General features: G+C 38.4%; 1 protein-coding gene across 1 annotated transcript in view; it reads right to left on the bottom strand.

The window, feature by feature from the left end:
• The window catches only part of CNGB3 (cyclic nucleotide gated channel subunit beta 3), a 170,960-nt gene that overhangs the window by 8,155 nt on the left and 141,754 nt on the right, over nucleotides 1-21,051 (bottom strand). The window contains exon 15 of the mRNA XM_059166079.1: nucleotides 15,469-15,587. Within this exon, the coding sequence (XP_059022062.1) occupies nucleotides 15,469-15,587 (119 nt within the window). The remainder of the gene's footprint in view (nucleotides 1-15,468; nucleotides 15,588-21,051) is intronic.

Genomic DNA, 21,051 nt, shown 5'->3' with positions numbered 1-21,051 from the left:
AAGCAGGCAGAGAGAGAGGAAGGGAAGCAGGCTCCCTGCTGAGCAGAGAGCCCGATGTGGGGTTCGATCCCAGGACCCCAGTATCACGACCTGAGCAGAAGGCCTCTGCCATTGAGCCACCCAGGCGCCCCAACTTTCTTTTTTCTTTTTTAAGATTTTATTTATTTATTTGACAGACAGAGATCACAAGGAGGCAGAGAGGCAGGCAGAGAGAGAGAGGAGGAAGCAGGCTCCCTGCTGAGCAGAGAGCCCAGTGCGGGGCTTGATCCCAAGACCGTGAGATCATGACCTGAGCCAAAAAGCAGAGGCTTAACCCACTGAGCCACCCAGATGTCCCTATTACACACATTTCTAAGCAGGTTACTTAATCACTCTTCTAGGAAACAAGACCATCTTTTATTACCTACTATAAGTATCTGATTATCTTTAGGGAGAAATAGGTGTTTATAGACTCCTGGTGTTTAATTATGAGGAAGGTGTTATTAGGTAAAATTCCCGGCTGAGAAATTTTAATTCCTAATTTGTGGCATGTAACTGTAGTAAGCAACAATAAATATAACTTTGTATTACTTGGAGCTCTCCAGAAAAATAGAACAAATAGGATATATACAAATATATGTACATATATGTATGTGTATATGTATTTAATATACATATTAACTATATATATTTATATATATGTGTGTGTGTGTATATATATATATATATATATATATATATATATAGTAAGTCTTCTCAGTCTCCATAACATATTTATTATGGGAATTGTTATGGAGACTGAGAACACCTACAATCTGCCATCTGCAAGCCAGAGACCCAGGAAAGCTGGTGGTGTCGTTGGACTGAGGGGAGATTGGCGGAAGCCTATAGTGTAAATCCAGGTTTGGGTCTGAAAGCCCAAGAACCAAGAGTGTTGATGTCTGCTGGCCAAAGGCAGGGGAAGAAGGATGGGTCAGCTCAAGCAGAGAGAGTCAGTTAGCCTCTCCTTTACCTTTTCAGTACCTTAAAGGATTGGGTGATCCTACCTGCACTGGTGAGGGTGATTTTCTTCACTCTATTCAAATGCTAATCTCTTCCCTAAACATCCTCACAGACACACCCAGAAATAATGGGCATCTCTTAGTCCTGGCAAGTTGACACATAAAATTAACCATCATAGTACTAGTGGTACTATACATAGCACAAATGTGTAGATAAGTGAGTGAAATCAGATGTGTCCATGTCAGAGAGAAGGTATATTCAGTAGGAGAGGACCTATATATGCAAAAATCTGTAAATGTCAGGATTAAATAGTGACATGGAGATCATATATGTGTATACATACACATATACATATATACACACATTATGCATATATGATATACATATATTTAATACAGATGTATGTGATATATATAAATCACAGAGAGCTAAAAGAGTTGCCACATATAGCATCATAAATTGTGCACTGCATACATAAACTATGTGATCGGAGCTCCCTGGACTTGTGCAGTGCACAGCCTGCACAGCCCTTTTAAGCAGAGCTAGCATATCCAGAAAGCATTCACACAGATAAGTAGAATGCAGAGGGGGTATAAATTGGGTGTAAATTGAATGGAAGAGCAAAAAAGAAAAACTAGAATGGAGACATAAATGGGATTCATAAAAAAATGCAAACTTTGCTGTAAGAGGGCTTCAACTTTGACTTAGTCTTTTATACTTCAAAAAAGATGAATTCCTAGCTTTAAGAAAGATAAGAATGCCTCTTGAAGGGCTTAGTAGAGAGACTGCATGTAAATGGTGAATACCATCCTCATGTTTTTTTTTTTTTTTTTAAAGATTTTATTTATTTATTTCACAGAGAGAGAGATCACAAGCAGGCAGAGAGAGAGAGGAGGAGGAAACAGGCTCCCTGCTGAGCAGAGAGTGGGGCTTGATCCCAGGACCCTGAGATCATGACCTGAGCTGAAGGCAGAGGTTTAACCCACTGAGCCACCCAGGTGCCCCCATCCTCATATTTTTATGATAGATGCAAAAATAAGTTTGCTAAAACTGTGCTATTTTCCTCATTAAAGGCACTCCAAGGTACAGTTCAGTAAGAATAATTCTGTGGGAGAGGAAGGGCATCAGTATGATGCGTTCCAGGTAACTTGCAATCTTTTTGTTGTACCTAGAATATACAGAGAACAAATAATCCCTCTTTTTTTTTTTTATTTAAAGATTTTATTTATTTATTTGACAGACAGAGATCACAAGTAGGCAGAGAGGCAGGCAGAGAGAGAGAGAGAGAGAGGGAAGCAGGCTTCCTGCGGAGCAGAGAGCCCGACGCGGGGCTCGATCCCAGGACCCTGAGATCATGACCGGAGCCGAAAGCAGCAGCCCAAACCATTGAGCCACCCAGCCACCCACAAATAATCCCTCTTAAACACTGCCTTTCTCATATGGACTTTCTTTCTTTCTTTCTTTTCTTTTTTTTTTTTTTAAGATTTTATTTATTTGTTTGACAGACAGATCACAAGCTTGCAGAGAGGTAGGCAGAGAGAGGAGGAAGCAGGCTCCCTGCTGAGTGGAGAGCCCGATGCAGGGCTCGATTCCAGGACCCTGCGATCATGGTCTGAGCCGAAAGCAGAGGCTTTAACCCACTGAGCCACGCAGGCACCCCTCAGTTGGACTTTCAATAAATACTGTTTCTATATGAGTTTGACATTGTATGGAACATATGCCTTAGATGTCTATCATGTGGGAGAATGTGAGGAATTCACTGTATAAAATGAAAAGAAAAAAAAGAAATTAGAGATAAATTAGGAGTGTGTAGAAATATCATACTCCATAATGAGCTAGATATGATGCTAAGTTCTGAGACTATAAAAATGATTAACATCTGACCATAAATTGCTTATAATCTAGGAGTGGGATAAGTGTGGGTGAGGATTGTCAGACTAGAAAATATAGAATTACTACTAACTAATATTTTTGAGTGCTTACTATGAGTTAGACACTTTTCTAAGTTTTTTTTTCTTTTTTGAAGATTATATTTATTAATTTATTTTGGAGAAAAAGAGAGTGAGAGTGAGAGAGAGTGTAAGTGGGGGAGAAACAGAGGGAAAGGGAGAGAGAATCTCAAGCAGACTCCATGCTGAGTGCAGAGCCTGAGGTGGGGCTCAATGGCACAACACTGAGATCATGACCTGAGCCGAACCCAAGATCCAACACTTAACCGACTGAGCCACCCAAGCACCCCCTAAGTTCTTTTTTCTGTATTAATACATATAATGCTTTCCAATTCTATGGGATAGTTATATATTATTATTAATCCATTTTAATTGATGAAGAAATGAAGTCTCAGCTGAGTAACTTCCTCAGCGTCACGCATCTCATAGGTTGTGGAATTGGGATGCAAACCTATACAGATTTCTTAAACAGGTAAAAGAAGTTCAAAATGGCAGATGTGGTCACCTGGGTGGCTCAGGGGGATACGCATCTGACTCTTGATTTTGGCTCAGGTCATGATCTCAGAGTCATGAGACTGAACTCTGCATCAGGCTCTGTGCTAGTGGGGAGTCTGCTTGGGATTCTCTCTCTGCCTCTCCCCCAACTCACACTCTTTCTTTCTAAAATAAATTAATAACTCTTAAAAAAAAAAACAAACGACAAATTCTTTAAATGTAAAAAAATGAGAATGTTTCCTAAAATAAAGATATTTCTAGTTAAAAAGCATTTTTTTTTCCCATGTAGAAGAATCATTTCCTAGAATAGAAATAAAACTGTCTCTGAATACTGGTGATGGAAAGAGTATCACATCCAATGCTGAGTGAGAGATTAAAACTTCAAATGTCTGTTCTCATTAAGCAAATTTACAAGTGGATGATATTTAGAGGGCAGGAGGTTAGATCACCTGTGTAGCTTTTTCTGAGAAACTCTTTTATCCTTTTCAGTGTTACTGGAAAACACTTCGTTGCTTGAAAATTTTTACCACTTCACTAAAAATAATTCTAACAAAACTTTTGTAGGTGAGCAAATATCAGAGGATGTTCTAGTGTCACCTCTGCCCAAGCTGCTTGCTCTTTGCAGATACTTTGATATTCATAAAACTACTGCAAGGCAAACACACGTTAACCTAGAATTTGGTGGTTTTTTTTTTTAATAGTTTGAGAAAAATCTGTGTATGTGGACTTTCATCAGAGTTAGAGAGTTTAGATTTCACAGATACAAAACACAAAGCCCTTTTCCCCCCAGGTCTTGATAGTAGAGTTGAATTGGCTTCAGAGGAAGTGGATGAACAATGAAGAATCTAGGTAAAAATTCTAAGGATATAGAGAGGAAAAAAAGAATAACAGGTACATTTTATTCTGTGCTCTGTTTATCTATATGCTTTCAAATGCTCAGGAGAATTCTCTGTAATTGATACTCTGGTTAGAAAATACCATATCAAACAAACTATATAATAGTTTACTAAAAGTTTCTTTGGAGTCAAAATAGCCAACAATAACATATATTAATGACCATATCTATCTGGTGATGTACATTCTTACCTATACCTACTGACTTAATAACTGAGTTCTGGAATCAGTGAAGTGACTTACTAAAAAACAAATACTATGAGTTTCATTGTTGGAATTCAAATGTAAGGCTGGAGCTGACTAATTAAGAGACGTTTTCTTTATACTTAAATTCTAGTGCTGTCAGTGAAGGCACTGGTATTATTTTAATGACACATACTTACTTGCCCATGAACAATAGAAAAAATAATGGAGGAAGCCAGTCAGGCTGGTATAATAAGATACACCAAAGTCTGACTGTCAGAATCTTGACCCCCCTCCCTGCTGTTCCAAATGGTGGTAAGAAACTTTGATCTTCATAGCATTAGAGACATTGGACAAAGTTACTTTAGGAGGTTTCTTTAGGATAGTTGGATGCATGATTAAATAATGGTATTGATAATATAGTTGTTTACAGGAATACTGTGAAACTTAGATGAGGTTTGCTTTTTGCTCTAAGCAAAAAGTGCTACACAACCAAGGAGATGGCCTCCAAAATGATACAGTGAAAATATAAATACATATTTTTAACACAGGTAGTGTTTATAGGTTAGATATAGGAAGAAATAAAAATAATTTTCTTTCTCAATATTAATCAAAATATCTTACCCTTGCTCATGTTTCTAATGAATCTACTTTCTCTGTCTTTAGGAAGAAGGGTTGAGGGCAGCTTTTGGGGGCTTGGGGGTTGGGGTCACTGGGTTGGGGGGCAGAAAGAGATAATTGAATTATTCTGATAAAGTGTAAAAATATGGAATTAAAATGATCTGAAGAACTAGAAGTATTCTCTGGTACTCAAAAACTGAGTGTTTAGGAGAAATAGGCAAACATGGTATAGAGGGGGAAAATGTTTAAAGTTATTTTTCAAAATTTTGGGGCTTTTCACTATGATACAAAGTAAATATCAAAAAAGCATTCTCCGAATGGGTGATTTGACCAATAAAATTGATGTGAATTTAAATATTTTAAATATTTAAATTTAAATACATAAGAATACATCAAAATACATAAGAATACATCTATCTAAAATACCTAAGAATAAATCAAAATGCCTAAATTCTACTTAATAACATGCTATATATGATGAAAAAGGATGATGAAAAAGAAAGAAAAACGGAAGTTAAATAAATGATCACATTTATAAAAATAAATAGGTCCATAGAAAATTAATTCATTTAGAAAATATTTATTGCATACCTATTATTTTCTAGGCACTATTTAGAGAAATGCAAATTAAAACAACTTATTAAAATGCAAAACCAATGAGAATAATAAAGTAAAGCCAGTGATGTTAGGGAAAAATAGCTATATGTGCATGCTGTATTGTAAATTGATTTAATTTTTCTGGAAAACAATCTGCCCATATAATAGGAGAGCTATAGAATGTTTCTACCTTTTGACCTAGTTATTTCACTTTTGGGAATAAACCTAAAAGAAATAAAAGCAAAGTAGTTTTATAAAGATAAACACAGCAGTGCTATTCTTAATAATAAAAACTGACTAAAAGGGCACATGGCTGAATATGCATATTCATGACTAAAATGAATGTGTATTAGTACATTTGCAAAGATAGAAAGATAATTACATTCACTTATTTATTTATCCACTTACTTATTGAATAGCTATTTATTAGTCATTATATGGGCCAGGCACTGCCCTAAGGGCTGGGAATTGAGTGCAGAACAAACCAAATGTGGTGTCGGCTATTGTCCTTGGAAACCTGTGACTGTGCAAAATAGAAAAATGTAGCTTCTCTGGGCAACTGCAGTCCTGTGGGTGCAAATCTGGGCCATAAAAATTCTCCCATTTGGAAAGTAAAGAGTAAGTGTGCATGAAGAAGAGCACAATAGCAGAAATCATGACTCAGGAGTGGAATATGATCCCTCACTGGTCATCTTGATGCACAGCACAACTGGAACAGCCATACACAATAGTCCCGGTGCCCACAAATTAATGAGGAGAAAAGACATCAAAGAAATAAATGCCCCAGGGAGGGCATAATTACAAGGATAAGTTCTCAGAAAGAAAGGAATATAGTCTGACCAGAGCATATAGCGAAGATAACAGGGAGGTCCCTATAGTGGAGAATATAGGAAGTTCTGAAAGAAGCTGAGATTAAGTAAAGGAGATGGGAAAGTGTCCAGACAGAGGTAACAGTGTGTGTGAAAAACTCCCCAAGGCCATATATCATGTGGCATATTCAGGGAACTGAAGCCTGAATTAAAGAGCGCACAAGAGTGGGATCCAATGTGAGTAGAGAGGTGAGCAGTGGTTTGCCTCTGTAGAACCTTGCAGGCCAGGATAAGAACTTTGTTCTTATTCCTAAAAACAGTGTAAAAGCATGATTGTTTTAAGCAGAAGTGGGGGGGACACAATCATATCTGTGTTTCCCAAAGATCCCTCTGGCTGTAGAGTGGAGACTGGATTGCAGAAGATGCAGATATTGGAATAGGAAAAGCAAAGTAGGCCACTACAGTTGTCCAGTGAGAAGTGGAGGTGGGCTGGACCAACAGGAGCATTGGAGATGGTAAGATATACATGATGGGAGATTTATCAAGGAGGTAAGACTGATAGGTCTCAGAGGTACACTGGCCATGTAGGGTGAGTAGAAGGAGGTATTAAGCATGCCTCTCCCCCCCCCCCAAGTAAAAATGTTACAGTTAACAATTTAAAGAGTTTGGTATTTGTTTCCTAGAGTTGCTTTAACAAATTGCCACAAACCCAATGGCAATACAATAAAAATGCATTCTCTCACAATTCTGGAGGTCAAAGTCCAAAATCAAGGTGTTGGCAAAGCTGGGCTTCCTCCAAAGAATCTAGAAAAGAACCTTTTCTTGCCTCTTTCAGCTTCTGGTGGCTCCAGGAATTCCCTGGCTCTAGCTACATAATTCCAATTTCTGCCTCAGTCTTCAGATGGTCTTTCCCTCTTTCCCCTGCATCTGTGTGTCTTTCTTCTTCTGTCTCATGTGAGGATACTTGTCATTCGAAATAGGGCTTATCCAGATAATTAAGAATGATCTTGTCTTTGAGATCCTTAACTTAATTATATCTGTAAAGAACCTTTTTTGTTTTTTGTTTTTGCTTTTTTTCCTAGTAAGGTTATATTTTATCTTCACGGGTTCCAGGGGTTAGGGCATGGATATATCTTTGTGGGTGCCACCATGCAACCACTATAGGCATTACGTGAAAAATCATTTACATATCCTACAGTAGGGACTACCAGCATTGACCTTTGTGCACACATTGTTGTCTGCACGTGTCATTTGAGGAACACAGAAATGTCTTCCATCAGTTCCCAAATAAGCTCAAGTAATTGCCACATCCAAGGGATACACTGGTCATTTTGAAGCCTTATACTCCTTAACATCCTGTGTATACTCCATCTTTGGATGTAATCCATATATTTCAACACCTGGTATTGGAATCTTTCGTTTCCTTGTCTCAACTGTTTGTAAGGCTCTTCAGGGAGCCGATTGTTTCTTGTTGGCCATCCTTGTTTACCATGTCATGCATGATTTTCTTTGAGACACTTCACATTATGCTGTAAGGGGTCCTGGATATAAATTTCAGTTGTTTTTATAAATCACAATGAATTAATTAACTAAAAATTACTGAATATGGGCACCTGGGTGGCTCAGTGGGTTAAGCCTCTGCCTTCAACTCAGGTCATGGTCTCAGGGTCCTGGGGTCGTCGAGGCCCACATCAGGCTCTCTGCTCAGCAGGGAGCCTGCTTCCCTCTCTCTGCCTCCCTCTCTGTCTACTTGTGATTTCTCTCTCTGTCAAATAAATAAATAAAATCTTAAAAAAAATAAACAAAAATTACTGAATATACCTACAAAATATTTTTGAAAGGAAGTGGGATATAAATGAAAATCAATATTTATTTATAGTTTTTCAATTCCAGTTTTATTGAGAAACAATTGACATGAGTCACTGTATAAATTTAGGCCATACTTCATGATGAGTTGATTTACATATATCATAAAGTGGATACTACACTAGGTTTAAATAACATTCATCTGCTCATATAAGAACAATAAAAAAGAAAGAAAACAGGAAAAGAGCTCCCATCCCATCCCTGTGATGGGCGCTCTTAGGAATTATTCCTAACTTTTCTATCATACAGCAGTGTTAGCTATAGTCATCATGTTGTACATTACAACTCTAGTACCTATTTATCTTATAACTGGAAGTTTGGGAGTGCCTGTGTAGCTCAGTCAGTTAAGCATCTGCCTTTTGCTCAGGTCATGATCCCAGGGTCCTGGGATCAAAGTCCCATGTTGGGCTCCCTGCTCCATGGGGAGACTGCCTCTCCCTCTGCTTACAGCTCTGCCTACTTGTGCTCTCTCTCTATCTCTTGGACAAATACAAAAATAAGTAAAATCTTAACTGGAAGTTTGCACCTTTTGACCAGCAATTCCCCTCCCCACACCTGTCTCTGGTAACCCCAAGCCTTTTTTTTTTTTTTTTTTTTTTTTAAAGAGAGAGATCACAAGTAGGCAGAGAAGCAGGCAGAGAGAGAGGGGGAAGCAGGCTCCCCACTGTGCAGAGAGCCCGAGCGGGGCTCGATCCCAGGATCCCGAGATCATGACCTGAGCCGAAGGCAGAGGCTTAACCCACTGAGCCACCCAGGCGCCCCACCCCAAGCCTTTTTAATGAATATTTTCTTTCTTTTTTTCTTCCTTTCTTTTAGAGTCTACATATAACTGAAATCACACAATATTTTTCTTTCTTTATCTGATCTATTTCACCTAGCATAATGCCTTCAGGGTCCATCCATATTGTTACAAATAGCAGGATTTCTTAAGGCTAAATTATAGTCATATATGTATATGGGTATTCATACATATATGAATACAACTCTTTTAAAAAAAATTTTATTTATTTGACAGACAGAGATCACAAGTAGGCAGAGAGGCAGGCAGAGAGAGAGGAAGGGAAGCAGGCTCCCTGCCAAGCAGAGAGCCTGATGCAGGACTCCATCCCAGGGCCCTGAGATCATGACCTGAGCTGAAGGCAGAGGCTTTAACGCACTGAGCCACCCAGGCACCCTGAATACAACTTAAAAAAAAATTTATTTGTTTATTTGAGAGAGAGAGAGAGAATGCAAGCAGGGAGAGTAGCAGAAGGAGAGGGAGAAGCAGGCTCCCCGCTGAGCAGAGAGCCCGATGTGAGGCTAGAGCCCAGGACTCTGGGATCATGACTTGAGCTGAAGGAAGAAGCTTAACCGACTAAGCCACCCAGGTGTCCCTGAATACAGCTTCTTTATCCATTTATCCACCAGTAGATACTTAGGTTATTTCCATGTCTTGGCTATTGTAAATAATGATGCTATGAACATGGGTTTGCAGATATCTTTTTTTAGTGTAGCTATAATCATATTAAACAAAATAGACTCTAAGTTAAAAATGGTAAAGGGAGACAAAGAAGGTTATAATATAATGATAAAGGGTTAATGTATCAAGATATCATTGTGTCCCATAATTCCTATAGGTCTTTTTCACTTTTTTAATTCTTTTTTCTCTTTGCTCCTCTGGGTAATTTCCTAAGTCCTATCCTACCGATCACTGATTCTTTTGTGTGGTTGAATTTATTTTTGAAACTATCTCTTGAGTTCTTCAGTTCAATTACATGCTTTTCAACTCTTGCATTTATATTATATTATATTATATTATATATATGTGTATATATATATATATATATATAATTATTCTATTTCTTTGTTTGAACTTTTTTAAGGATTTTATTTTTAAGTAATCTCTATACCCAGTGTGGGACTAGAACTCACAACCTTGAGACCCAGAGTCACACACTCCACCAACTGAGCCAGCCAGGCACCTTGACCTTTGGCTTATTTTTGAGGGCTCCATAGTTTTCCATTTAAAAACTACAACACAATTTAGAGTATTTAATGTCCTCTTAGTGGGCATTTAGAAAGGTTCTAGAGTTTTTTTTTTTTTTTTTAAAGATTTTTATTTATTTGTCAGAGAGAGGGGAGAGAGAGAGAGGACAAGTAGGGTGAGCAACAGGCAGAGAGAGAAGTAGCCTGCCTGCAGCACAGGGAGCCCAGTGCAGGACTGCATCCCAGGACCCTGGGATCACGACCTGAGCTGAAGGCAGACACTTAACTGACTGAGCCAGAGGAGGCATCCTGAAACGTTCTAATTTTTGTTAATGCAGAGATGACTATTACTTCTTTTTTTTTTTTTTTTTTTTTGGATGACTATTACTTCTTATTCGATGTAACCAACTGATGTTAAGTTGAGAAAGGGGCATAGACTTAGTACAGTGAGACCAGGGAGAGACATAGAACGTCCAGGGGTCTCAAGAACTCTCTTTTTTTTTTTTTTTAAAGATTTTATTTATTTATTTGACAGACAGAGATCACAAGTAGGCAGAGAGAGAGAGAGAGAGAGGAGGAACAGGCTCCCCGCCAAGCAGAGATCCCGGGGCTCAATCCCAGGACCCTGGGATCATGATCTGAGCCAAAGGTAGAGGCTTTAATCCGCTGAGTCACCCAGGCACCCCTCAAGAACTCTTGAAGACACAACCCCACATGTCTTTGGTTGAACTTCTTATTTTGTCAATGCATAAACAAGAAGGTTATTTTGAATCCTTTGTTTGAAAGTTCATAGTCTTTATTTCTTTAGGATCAGTTATTAGAGCTTTATTAATTACCTTTGGTGTTGTCATATCTACCTTCATGATCCTTGATTTTTTTTACATTATTATTTACACATTTGAATAATTAGACTTTACAGTTTTGTTTTGACAGACACAGTTCTTCACCAGTCAGTTCAGTTTGGGTTTCTGGGTGTCTGCTGTATGTCCTTGGGCAGATATAGCCTGCTATTACAGTCAATTTTTATGTGCTGCAACTGTTCAAATTTTAAGGAAGGACGTGGGGGATTGTACCATTGGCTGAAAATAGTTGGCTAGGACTGCTGGCTTGGTTTTCTATCCAAGTGAGGCTGGAGGACAGGCTCCATGGTTGCCTGGATTCTCTGGTGAGTCTTACTAGATGGTCTAGACTGGGTACAGGATTCAGTAGTATATGGGACTATAAAGGAGCTTCCCTGATGTAGAAGGGCAGCAGGATTGAACCCAGCTTATTGTTTGGGGACTTGAATCAGGCCAGAGTGTGTACTGAATTCCTTGCTCAGGTGAGACCACTGATTTTTCTCTTTGGATGGGGGAAGTTTTGGGCTGTACTCTCTGTTCAAGTGCCACTGTATGTAGGGCAGTTGAAGGGGCTATGTAGCCTCCTATGTTCTCTGGTTAGGTTCCTTAGTTGGTTAAGCTAAAGGTTGTAGTCAGCGAGGAGCAGGAGTATAAATTAGATTCCCTACCTGGGCACAGTGGGAAAAGTAGCTTTAAAGCAGGTAAAGCTCATTGTTTGCTAACTCAAGCCAACCTGCACTGCAAGTTCCCTGAGTGAACAGGGCCACTGGCTTTGCTATCTGCCTACCTCAATTGAGTGGCTTCAGTGCCACTGGGCCAGCATAGTTTCCAGGAGTTGTCTCTAGCCCTTACTGGTCAGATGGGGCCAGAAGGCACTCACAGGCGTTAGGGCTATCTATACCTTAGCTCCCTTGCCTGCATGGGAGGGAAAGGGACTGCTCTAGGCTATTCTAAATTTCCCAAGTAGGTTCTGTAGTTGAAAAGCCTCTTTTAGCCTTGACTATGAATTGATCCCTCTGCCTTTGCATATCATGGGAATGCTTAATGCCCAGTACTGGCTTTTCTGGGACCATTCACCTCTGCCTGCCTGCCTCTTGGCTTGAGTGCTGCTGGCCCACACCGATTCCAGTAGTTGTTACTAGCCCTTCTGGTCAGATGGGGCCAAAAACCTTTCCATAGTGGGTGGGGCTGGTTTAGCTCCTTGCCTGAATGAGGGCAAATGGGGCTCTAAGGTCTGCAAACCTTGTTTGAAGATCAGAATCAGACAGTTCCACACTCTGCTGAGTTCCCTGGTGAGTGCATTCCTAGTTTGGTTCTGCAAAGCTGCTGGTTGGTATTACTACTTGGGCATGGCATGAACTTAGTCTGTCAAGATCCACTTGCTGGATATTGCAAGCCTCTCTTCTCTTCTCCATCACAGTCAGGTTCCCAGTGGTCGAGACACAGGTTCTCCTGCAATCATTGTAGTGAAAAATCAAGGTATGGGGTTCCACAATGCTTGGGGGATGGTTGTCCCCTTTGGGTTCTCTTTTCACACTGGAGAAACTGGAGGCTCAGGGAAGACCTCAGTATCTCAGTATGATGCTATGCTGGCCTTGGGAAGGGGCAATGTGGTCACTGTGTAGTTACTTCTCTTACCCTTTTCTTTTTTTTTTTTTTTTTTTTTTTTACATTTTATTTATTTATTTGAGAGAAAGAGTGAGAGAGAGAGAGAGAGAGAGAGAGGGAGAAGCAGACTCCCTACTGAGCAGGGTGCCTGATGTGGGACTAGATCCTGGGCATCCAGGATCATGACCTAAGCTGAAGGCAGTTGCTTAACCACCCAGGTGCCCCTTCCCTTCTCATGCAGTCTTTTGGTTTCTGTGGTGCAGGTGGTGCTCCAGCCTCACCCACATGTTGTAGGATTCTCTCAGTAGTGTCTTGTTTTCTAATAGTTGTTAATTGTGCTTGTGAGGAGGAGCAAAGTGAGGAAGAAATTATGTTGCTTACTGTATCGGCTTACTGTATTATTTTTATGTAGCTGCTGGTGACATAAAGATGGAAAGTTCTAGTTCTTATATTTTAATAACTTAATCTGTTGGGAAGATCCATCTGAACAAATTAAGTGTAATTAAATCAGTGTTAACTACTATAATAAAGTTATGAATAAAATAGTATGGAAGCAGAGAACAGGGAGCCTCTAGTTGTTTTGGGGGTGATTAGAGGTGGCTTCAAAGGTGACCCATGAATTGAGTCCTGAAGAGTGAGTAGATATTTTCCAGGGGGAGGATATTCCAAAGAAATATGAAACCAGTAGGAAATTCTATTGAAATCACAATAACGATACCAATGGTAGAAGTTCGTATGTGTTTCAAGAATGGTGAGAAGCAGAAGGAGAATAGGAAGTGGTTAAGTTTTTTTGGTGAATAAGACTTGGCACTTACTGTATGTGCAAGGAAAACAATGGAATCAGAACTACTACAAAACCATCCTTTGGCAGACCCTAGGTCTCTCTATTAAAAATGGGGTGTCTGTATTCTTCAGATATTAATTGGAAGTGTGGTCTGGGTTTTCTCTATGAAAGGCTGTAAATCTATATTTTAGTCAGGGTTTGCTCTTTTAGATTACCATACAATGTCTTTGAAAGCCCTCAATTCTTTTTTCTTCTTTTTTGCCTCAGAAAAAAGAACCTTCTTTAAAAAGCTATATGATAGTGTTGGATATAGATCATTTTAACAAAGGTCACAGCATTTTTGAGTAGTAAACATGATCACCAGATCTTTCCAGTATCTAGATGTTTGGCAGTCATGCTTCCATCACTGGAGTAAATAACTAGAGCTCCAGGGGCATATGGCAGCTGTGGGCCTACGAAGCCTGTGGGTATCTGGGAAGAGCCAGATGCATCCTGTTTCTCCTCAGCGATAGCCAAGAAGAGAATCAAGGCAAAAATTCCCTTTTGCTTGAATCAACCAGACTACTGAGCAAGTATAGAGCTTGCCTGGTCTACTGGCTTCAATTTGGCCTTAGAAATCAAATGGGTAATAGATTTATTTGAGAAGTTATTGTCAAGAATCTAAGATTCTTAATCTTTAAGATTCTTTTCAATTGCAGCTCAGCAGCACCTGAATACTACTCCTAGAGTATTTCTTCCTGTGATGATAGTATCAGCAATTAACATACTTGTATTTATAAGGCTTTATTCTTCAGGGAGTATTCAGCCCTTGGGAGAGGTCAGCTAATTAATTTCTGTGATATTTCAGGTTAGACTGTTGCATGTTTTATGACCTTGAAGATTACAGTGGTTATTAAGTCACTAAAATATTAAATCACTTTTGCAAGGATTCCCAGTAAGGAAGCAATAGAAAATAGGCAAATAACTGAAATCTTGAACATTCTAAGAAGTGTTTCCAGCACTGCCCCAAAGCAGGACCCTCACAGGAGTGTCCATTCTGTTTTAAGCAAGGAGAAAAAAATTAAAAAAAGGGAGGCCACATTATTAACAGAGATATAACATGCTTCAACATTCTCAGAAAATCTCTTATACTAATATGAAGTCATCTGAAATTGCCCGTATCTCTGGAACCCTGAAGATAATTTCTTAGCAGCTATGAAATTGTTATGTCAGTAACATCCTTACAGTACACACTTCTCTTCCCCTTCAGAGTCAGCATCCTAGTTCAAGACTCCATCATTTTTCACTTGAACAACCACAACTGACTTTTAATTGGTTTCCTTTATTTTATACTTGCTCTTCTACTGTCTCTTCTCCACATAGCTGTTGGAGTGGTTGTTTAAAGTCATAATTCGAATTGTATCATTTTTGCCTAAAATCCTCCACTGGCATCCATTTGTATTTAGAATAAAATATGAATTCCATACTATGGCCTTAAAGACCTGTAAAATCTGGTTGTTACTCGCTTTCTTGGCCGACTCAAAACTGCTCTGTTAGCCTGAAATTTAAGTTTTCCAACAATTAACTCTCCCAACCTCTTGTTTCATCATTGATTCACTCATTCATTCATATATATATATATATATATATTCAATATATACTTAGTATGTACCTTCTGCCAGGCACTGACTAGGTCTTGGCACTAAGGAGCTGAATGAGCTAGGTCTTTGGGGGAAGGAGGGATAAACAGAAATGTGAAAATCCTTATTTTGCCAATGCTCTCAGAACAATCAAACGTTTGTCAAATTTGAGCAGGAAGCTTAGTTATTCTATGACCTAAGAATTTTCTTTCATGACAAATAATAGAGTTTAATACTTATGATTTATCTTTTAGCTACCTGATTTCTCCAAACACCGCTCCAGCTTTCAAAGTAACCAGAACCTGAGTACCATCAGAGCCTCCAAGAACTTGGACTTCACCTTGCTTGATGATATACATTTCCTTGCCAATTTCTCCCTGTATGCCAAATATAAAGAGGAAATGGTAGTTACTTAACTCTTGACAATTATGCCCCCAAATTAAGAAATATAAAATGTTCCAGAGGAATAAATATAAACTAAAAAAGCAAGAAATATCAATGTAAAAGTGATTAAGACTGAGGTAGTTATGGATATTGATTGGACACATCACATGAAAGGAAGTTAGTAAGGAAGTGATATTTCCCAATATGGAAGCATTATATGCCACTACTAGACAGGTAAGCACTGTATGGCACCATTGTCCAGGTAAAAATGTTTCAAGTCAGCACATAGTTTCAGGGACAAGCACAGGTAGAGGAAATAACTGGTTGTAACCATAATCACCCATAGCTTTGGTGGCTAGTGCTATGCTTAGAAGAAGGTACTTGGTGTTTAAAAAGAGCATGGGCTACAGTCTTTCAAAGGTCAACTCCACTCTTATGCCTATAACACTGAGGTCTGAATTTAGTAATTGGAGCACAGGAGACCTTTAAGCTATTATTCTTGTTCCATATTGAAAAGAAAGTGTTAATGCATCAGGTTATTTTACTCAGTTTTGCTTATCTCTGGGGACTCTCTTTTGCTTATCTCTGGGGACTCTTGGAGCCAGGGAAATGATGCTTGTTCAGGCCCTGAGAACTAAACTCCTGGAATGTTCACAGAGTCACTGGTTAATAGTGTTATTCTGTATGCCTGGGGCAGTGTAGCAGGATGTACCAGGCTGTCAACATTGTTTAATATAAACACAAAGATTTATGATGTGTATTTGGTATCTGGTTTGGAGTCTGAATCATGGCTGATCATGTAGCTATGTGACCAGCACCATTTAACAACTTTTGACCTCAAGACTCTGATGGGTTTCCCTAGGTGGAGACATTTTGTCTTTGCCTTTAGGTCTACAGCTGGAGAGAAAAATGTATCCTTATGATCCTCTGAGAAGTAGGACCTAGAAAGCCTGCACCTGATTTTTCTAGTCTTTGCCTATGTGTAACTTTTTCTTCCTGTTTTTACACTGTATGCTTTGCTGTAATAAATCTTAAGCCATAAATATAACTTTTTTGTTGAATCATGCAAATCACCAAACTAATGGGTTATTGTGGGCCTCTTTGAATATCTCTTCTCACTTCAAAATCCAGAAAGAATAAATATATAAGAGACCTAAGTTGCAATTGGGTCAAGAAAAGCTGTTAAATTCTAAATAAGCTGGTTTGCATAATACTAGGCAAACTATTTGGATAATAACACCTATAAGTCTTAATGAATTGGGTCTTGATCACCCTGAAGTATAAAATAATAGCATGAACACAGTGAATTTACTTACTTGGTTCAGGAGGGGACTGGGTTATTTGAATTCACTAAATATTCCTGTTAGCCATATTTTCAAAAGATTAGAATACATTAAAATTAACTCAGGATTAAACAGTGTTGATTATAGTTTATGCTCTGTGATGGCTGAGACAATGTTTACTTTGTTTCAGTGTTGAGCATAAGGCTTATGATATAGGCACTCATTTATGAATGAGGTAAATATAGTTTAACCATTTTCTTTGAAGTTTTAAGATCCTTTAATACCAAGGTTTGTTTTCATTCCACCCCCCCCTTTTAAAAAAGATTTATTTATTTTAGAGAGTTAGAGTGCGAGCACAAGTCAGGGGAGGGGCAGAGGAGAGACTCTCAAGCAGACACCTCACTGAGTGCAGAGCCCCGCATGGACTTGATCATGGGATCATGACTTGAGCCAAAATGAAGAGCGAGATGCTCAACCAACAGCTACCCAGGCATCCCAGTTGTTTTCCTTTCCTGAATATTAGTTCTTGTCATATTAAATTTTAAATTTAAAATTTTCAGGTTCTACCTCTTAGTTAACATCTGTGACATTGAATTTTTCATTTTATCTTCCTATTACCTTTATGAGGAAAGTAAAGTAAGCACTATTATTTCCATTTTACAGAAAGAAAAATAAAGGCACAGATCAGCATGGTTGACTAACCAAAACTCCATGACTGTAATTAGAAGCAAAAGGAAGCCTAGAATGCGCTACTCCTAAGTGTACAAAGCAAATATTTTAAAATTTTGCATTGTGCAGAATATTAAACAGGTATTTATTCTCAAACATAGATCAAAGTAGAAATTCCAAGACAGATGGATCTTATTACAATTATTTCTATAATATCAATGTTAATAACGTCTAACATTTACAGAGTACTTTAAAAAATCATAATAATATCTGATATTTACATTACTCCTTATTTTAATACTTGCATTTCTTCTATCAGAACATGCTACTTTATAATTGCAAAACATTTTCAGGGATCTTAATTCATTTAATTCTTGCAAAAATCCCAGTGAGGTCAAAGATATTTAAAAATTGGTAGTAGAGGCTTGAAAAGTTAAGTGTCTTGAGCAAATTTACAAGGTTGGCAGATGATAGCATTAGAACTAGCAGCACATATGTCACCTGACTCTGTAGAATATATATAGATAGAGCATACCTAATGATAAATCCAGTATCAACACCAATCTCTAAAAAACCAATAAAATGATGATGAATTATTTAAAAAAAAAGAAAAGTGTCTGAATATTAGTTTTCCAAGAGATTACTCCAGGAAGTAATGATTACTACAAGGGTATATTCCTTATTCTTTTCATGAAGTAATTCTCCGGGAACTAGAATGATTTTTCAAAAGCAGTTATTACATCTGACTGGAGGTAGAAGTACATAATGGGCACTTAAATATAGTTCAGCACTTTTAATTATTTTTTAATGATCATTTCAGTAATTTTCCAAGGAGATCTGGCATAATCAACAAACCAAAACTTCCATGATTTCTTGCATACTTCTAGGCTAATTTAAGCCTTTCCTGCAAATTTAATTAGCATTCAAATGGAGTAGACATTCCTCAGAGAACAAGATTCTGAGAGCATGTGCAAAATTAAGACCAAACCAAGCTTCTGTGGTTGGTTTATGTACTAATTTGGAGGAAGTGTACAAATGCAAGAGCCTCATGTAGAGTGAGGTAACCCTTAGTGAGAGAGAGCACTTCAAATTTTCAGGGTTCCTGTTTAGAAGGATATATTCTTCAGAAGGGGCATTCTGACACTCAAATTAATTCTGCAGTTAATTCTGGGAAAATTCCCAAGTTTTTTTCAAAATGGTTCAAGCTACGTACTCAGTATATTTGGGAGTCATCTTGAAGATTAGGCAGGTCAGCAAACTTCATCCTGAGCCCTGACATTCCTTCAATTATTAAGGCAAATTCCTATAGAATATGAGGTTTTTTTTCCCTTCCTGTTTCCTACAGTGATTTGTGGAAATGATAAGCAAAAACAAAGCTGAATTTAACAACTTTTCATCTCGGTCAATATCTACTATGAATTAAATCTTCCTCTCTTATAGGCAAAAGCAAAGCAATGTGGCAGGTAGTCTCAGGCGTTCTTATTTATGCTATTTCTCCTACTTATTCCTTTCTTTCCTCACTTGTGTTCACTGATCTGTTTTTATTATTGAGTGCTGGAGGTATGCGAAGAAGAAATTAGAAATGAGAAGGCTGTATCTACTCTGCATTTCATACTTTGTTAAGCAAATTTGCACTGCTTAGGGGCATGGGTGCTAAAGTTTCTATGAGTTATCTCAATTTCCAGTCCCTGCTGTTACTGGAACAAATTGAAAGGCCATTTTGGTGCATTAAGGCCATGTCATTCCAAATCTAACACTGCCCTAAAGGGGTCTTTAAAATGAGCTGTGGTTTGTATTTCCCATTTCAGTGTAAATGATTTCATATCACCAACCTGCCTGCTTTTAACTTGGATTAATTTGTGTGGGATTGCATATTCTTGGTTTCTATTATGTCAAAATCTCTCCTCCATTTTTCCTCCTCTACCTCTGATAGCTCCTCCTTTGATTCTTCTTCCTTGACCTCCTCCATAAATAATGGTATTTTCCAAAGTTATAGGCCTTGGACCTCTTGTTTTATCTTTCTTAAGCTTCTAATGAAGTTGGCTTCCATATGTTTGTTTCCAAGACTTACCTCTAGTTCTATCCTCTCTCACAAACTAGACCGATTTCTTTCTATCTGTGCACCAGGTATCTCTACCCAGATGCCTTGAAATATCTTCTACTCTTAACTTTGTTTTACACCATCATTCCAGTTGATCACTTGCTTCCATTCAGTAAATATTTCAAGCTCTGTCCTACTTCATGGCTCCAAGCCTTCATCTAAAATGCTGTCCTCTCCACCTTATTACTAAAGAAATATTTCACTTTATATTTTATAAAGGTCATGGCTGACAACCTCCCCCTTTCTCAACCCTCAAATCTAAATAAGTGCTGTTGCACCACACACATCCCTAGTGTATTCCATTTTTATAGAAGTTAGCATATTTTGGAGCTTATGTATTTATTTAACTTCATTTGTTTATCATTTGTCTCTTCTATCAGGCCAGTGATTCTCAACTTTGGCTGCATTTTAGATAGTCTGGGAGCTTTTAAAAAAAATCTTGATATGTGAGCTCCACCTTAACCCACTGAATTTCTGGGGATGCAGTCCAGACTTTTTTTTTTTTTTTTTTTTTAAAGATTTTTATTTATTTATTCGACAGAGAGAGATCACAAGTAGGCAGAGAGGCAGGCAGAGAGAGAGGAGGAAGCAGGCTCCCTGCTGAGCAGAGAGCCCGATGCGGGACTCGATCCCAGGACCCTGAGATCATGACCTGAGCCGAAGGCAGCGGCTTAACCCACTGAGCCACCCAGGCGCCCGCAGTCCAGACTTCTAATTTCAGGTGATTCTGATGTACACTGTGAATTGAATACCCTTGAACTAGATTGTAAGCACCTGGAGGACAAGAACCATGTTTTTTTTGCTCACTGCTGATTATACCCAATACTCAACACAGTGTCTGGACATGGTACTCAAAAATATTGACTTTTAAAAATAAATAATACTAGAATGTTCTAACTTTGGACTTACTGTAGTTTTCTGAACTTCCTCTGCAAGGAGTTTCTCTCTGCCTTAGCTCATGCTAATTCTTTCCTCTATCTGAAATGCCAGGTTCTTCTTTTTCTTGGTTCATGTAAATTCATTTTTTTGACTCTTTTTCTTTTTTTTAAAGTAGCCGTATGCCCAGCTCAATATGGGGCTTGAACCAACAAACTTGAGATCAACACCTCAGCTGAGATCAAGAGTTGGACATTTAACTGACTGAGCCACCCAAGTGATCCCATGTAAATTCATTCTTCAAGACTTGCCTTGAATACGATCTTCTCCAGGAAGTCTTGCTAGTACCCCAGTGGAAACGTGTCCTTACTCTGTGTCCTTTAATAGTTTGGGTTTATGTCTACCATAGCACCTAACACATTATTTTGGAATGATATAGGTGCTATTACTTGCTTGCGAACTCCCCAGGGTTTTGGATCATTTCTCATTCTTTAAATTGCTCATCTTCCTCTACTTTTTATTCTGATT

Source organism: Mustela lutreola, chromosome 3 (genome assembly GCF_030435805.1).
Source record: "Mustela lutreola isolate mMusLut2 chromosome 3, mMusLut2.pri, whole genome shotgun sequence".
NCBI classification, from domain to species: domain Eukaryota; kingdom Metazoa; phylum Chordata; class Mammalia; order Carnivora; family Mustelidae; genus Mustela; species Mustela lutreola.
This window is presented reverse-complemented; position numbering and strand designations above follow the sequence as displayed.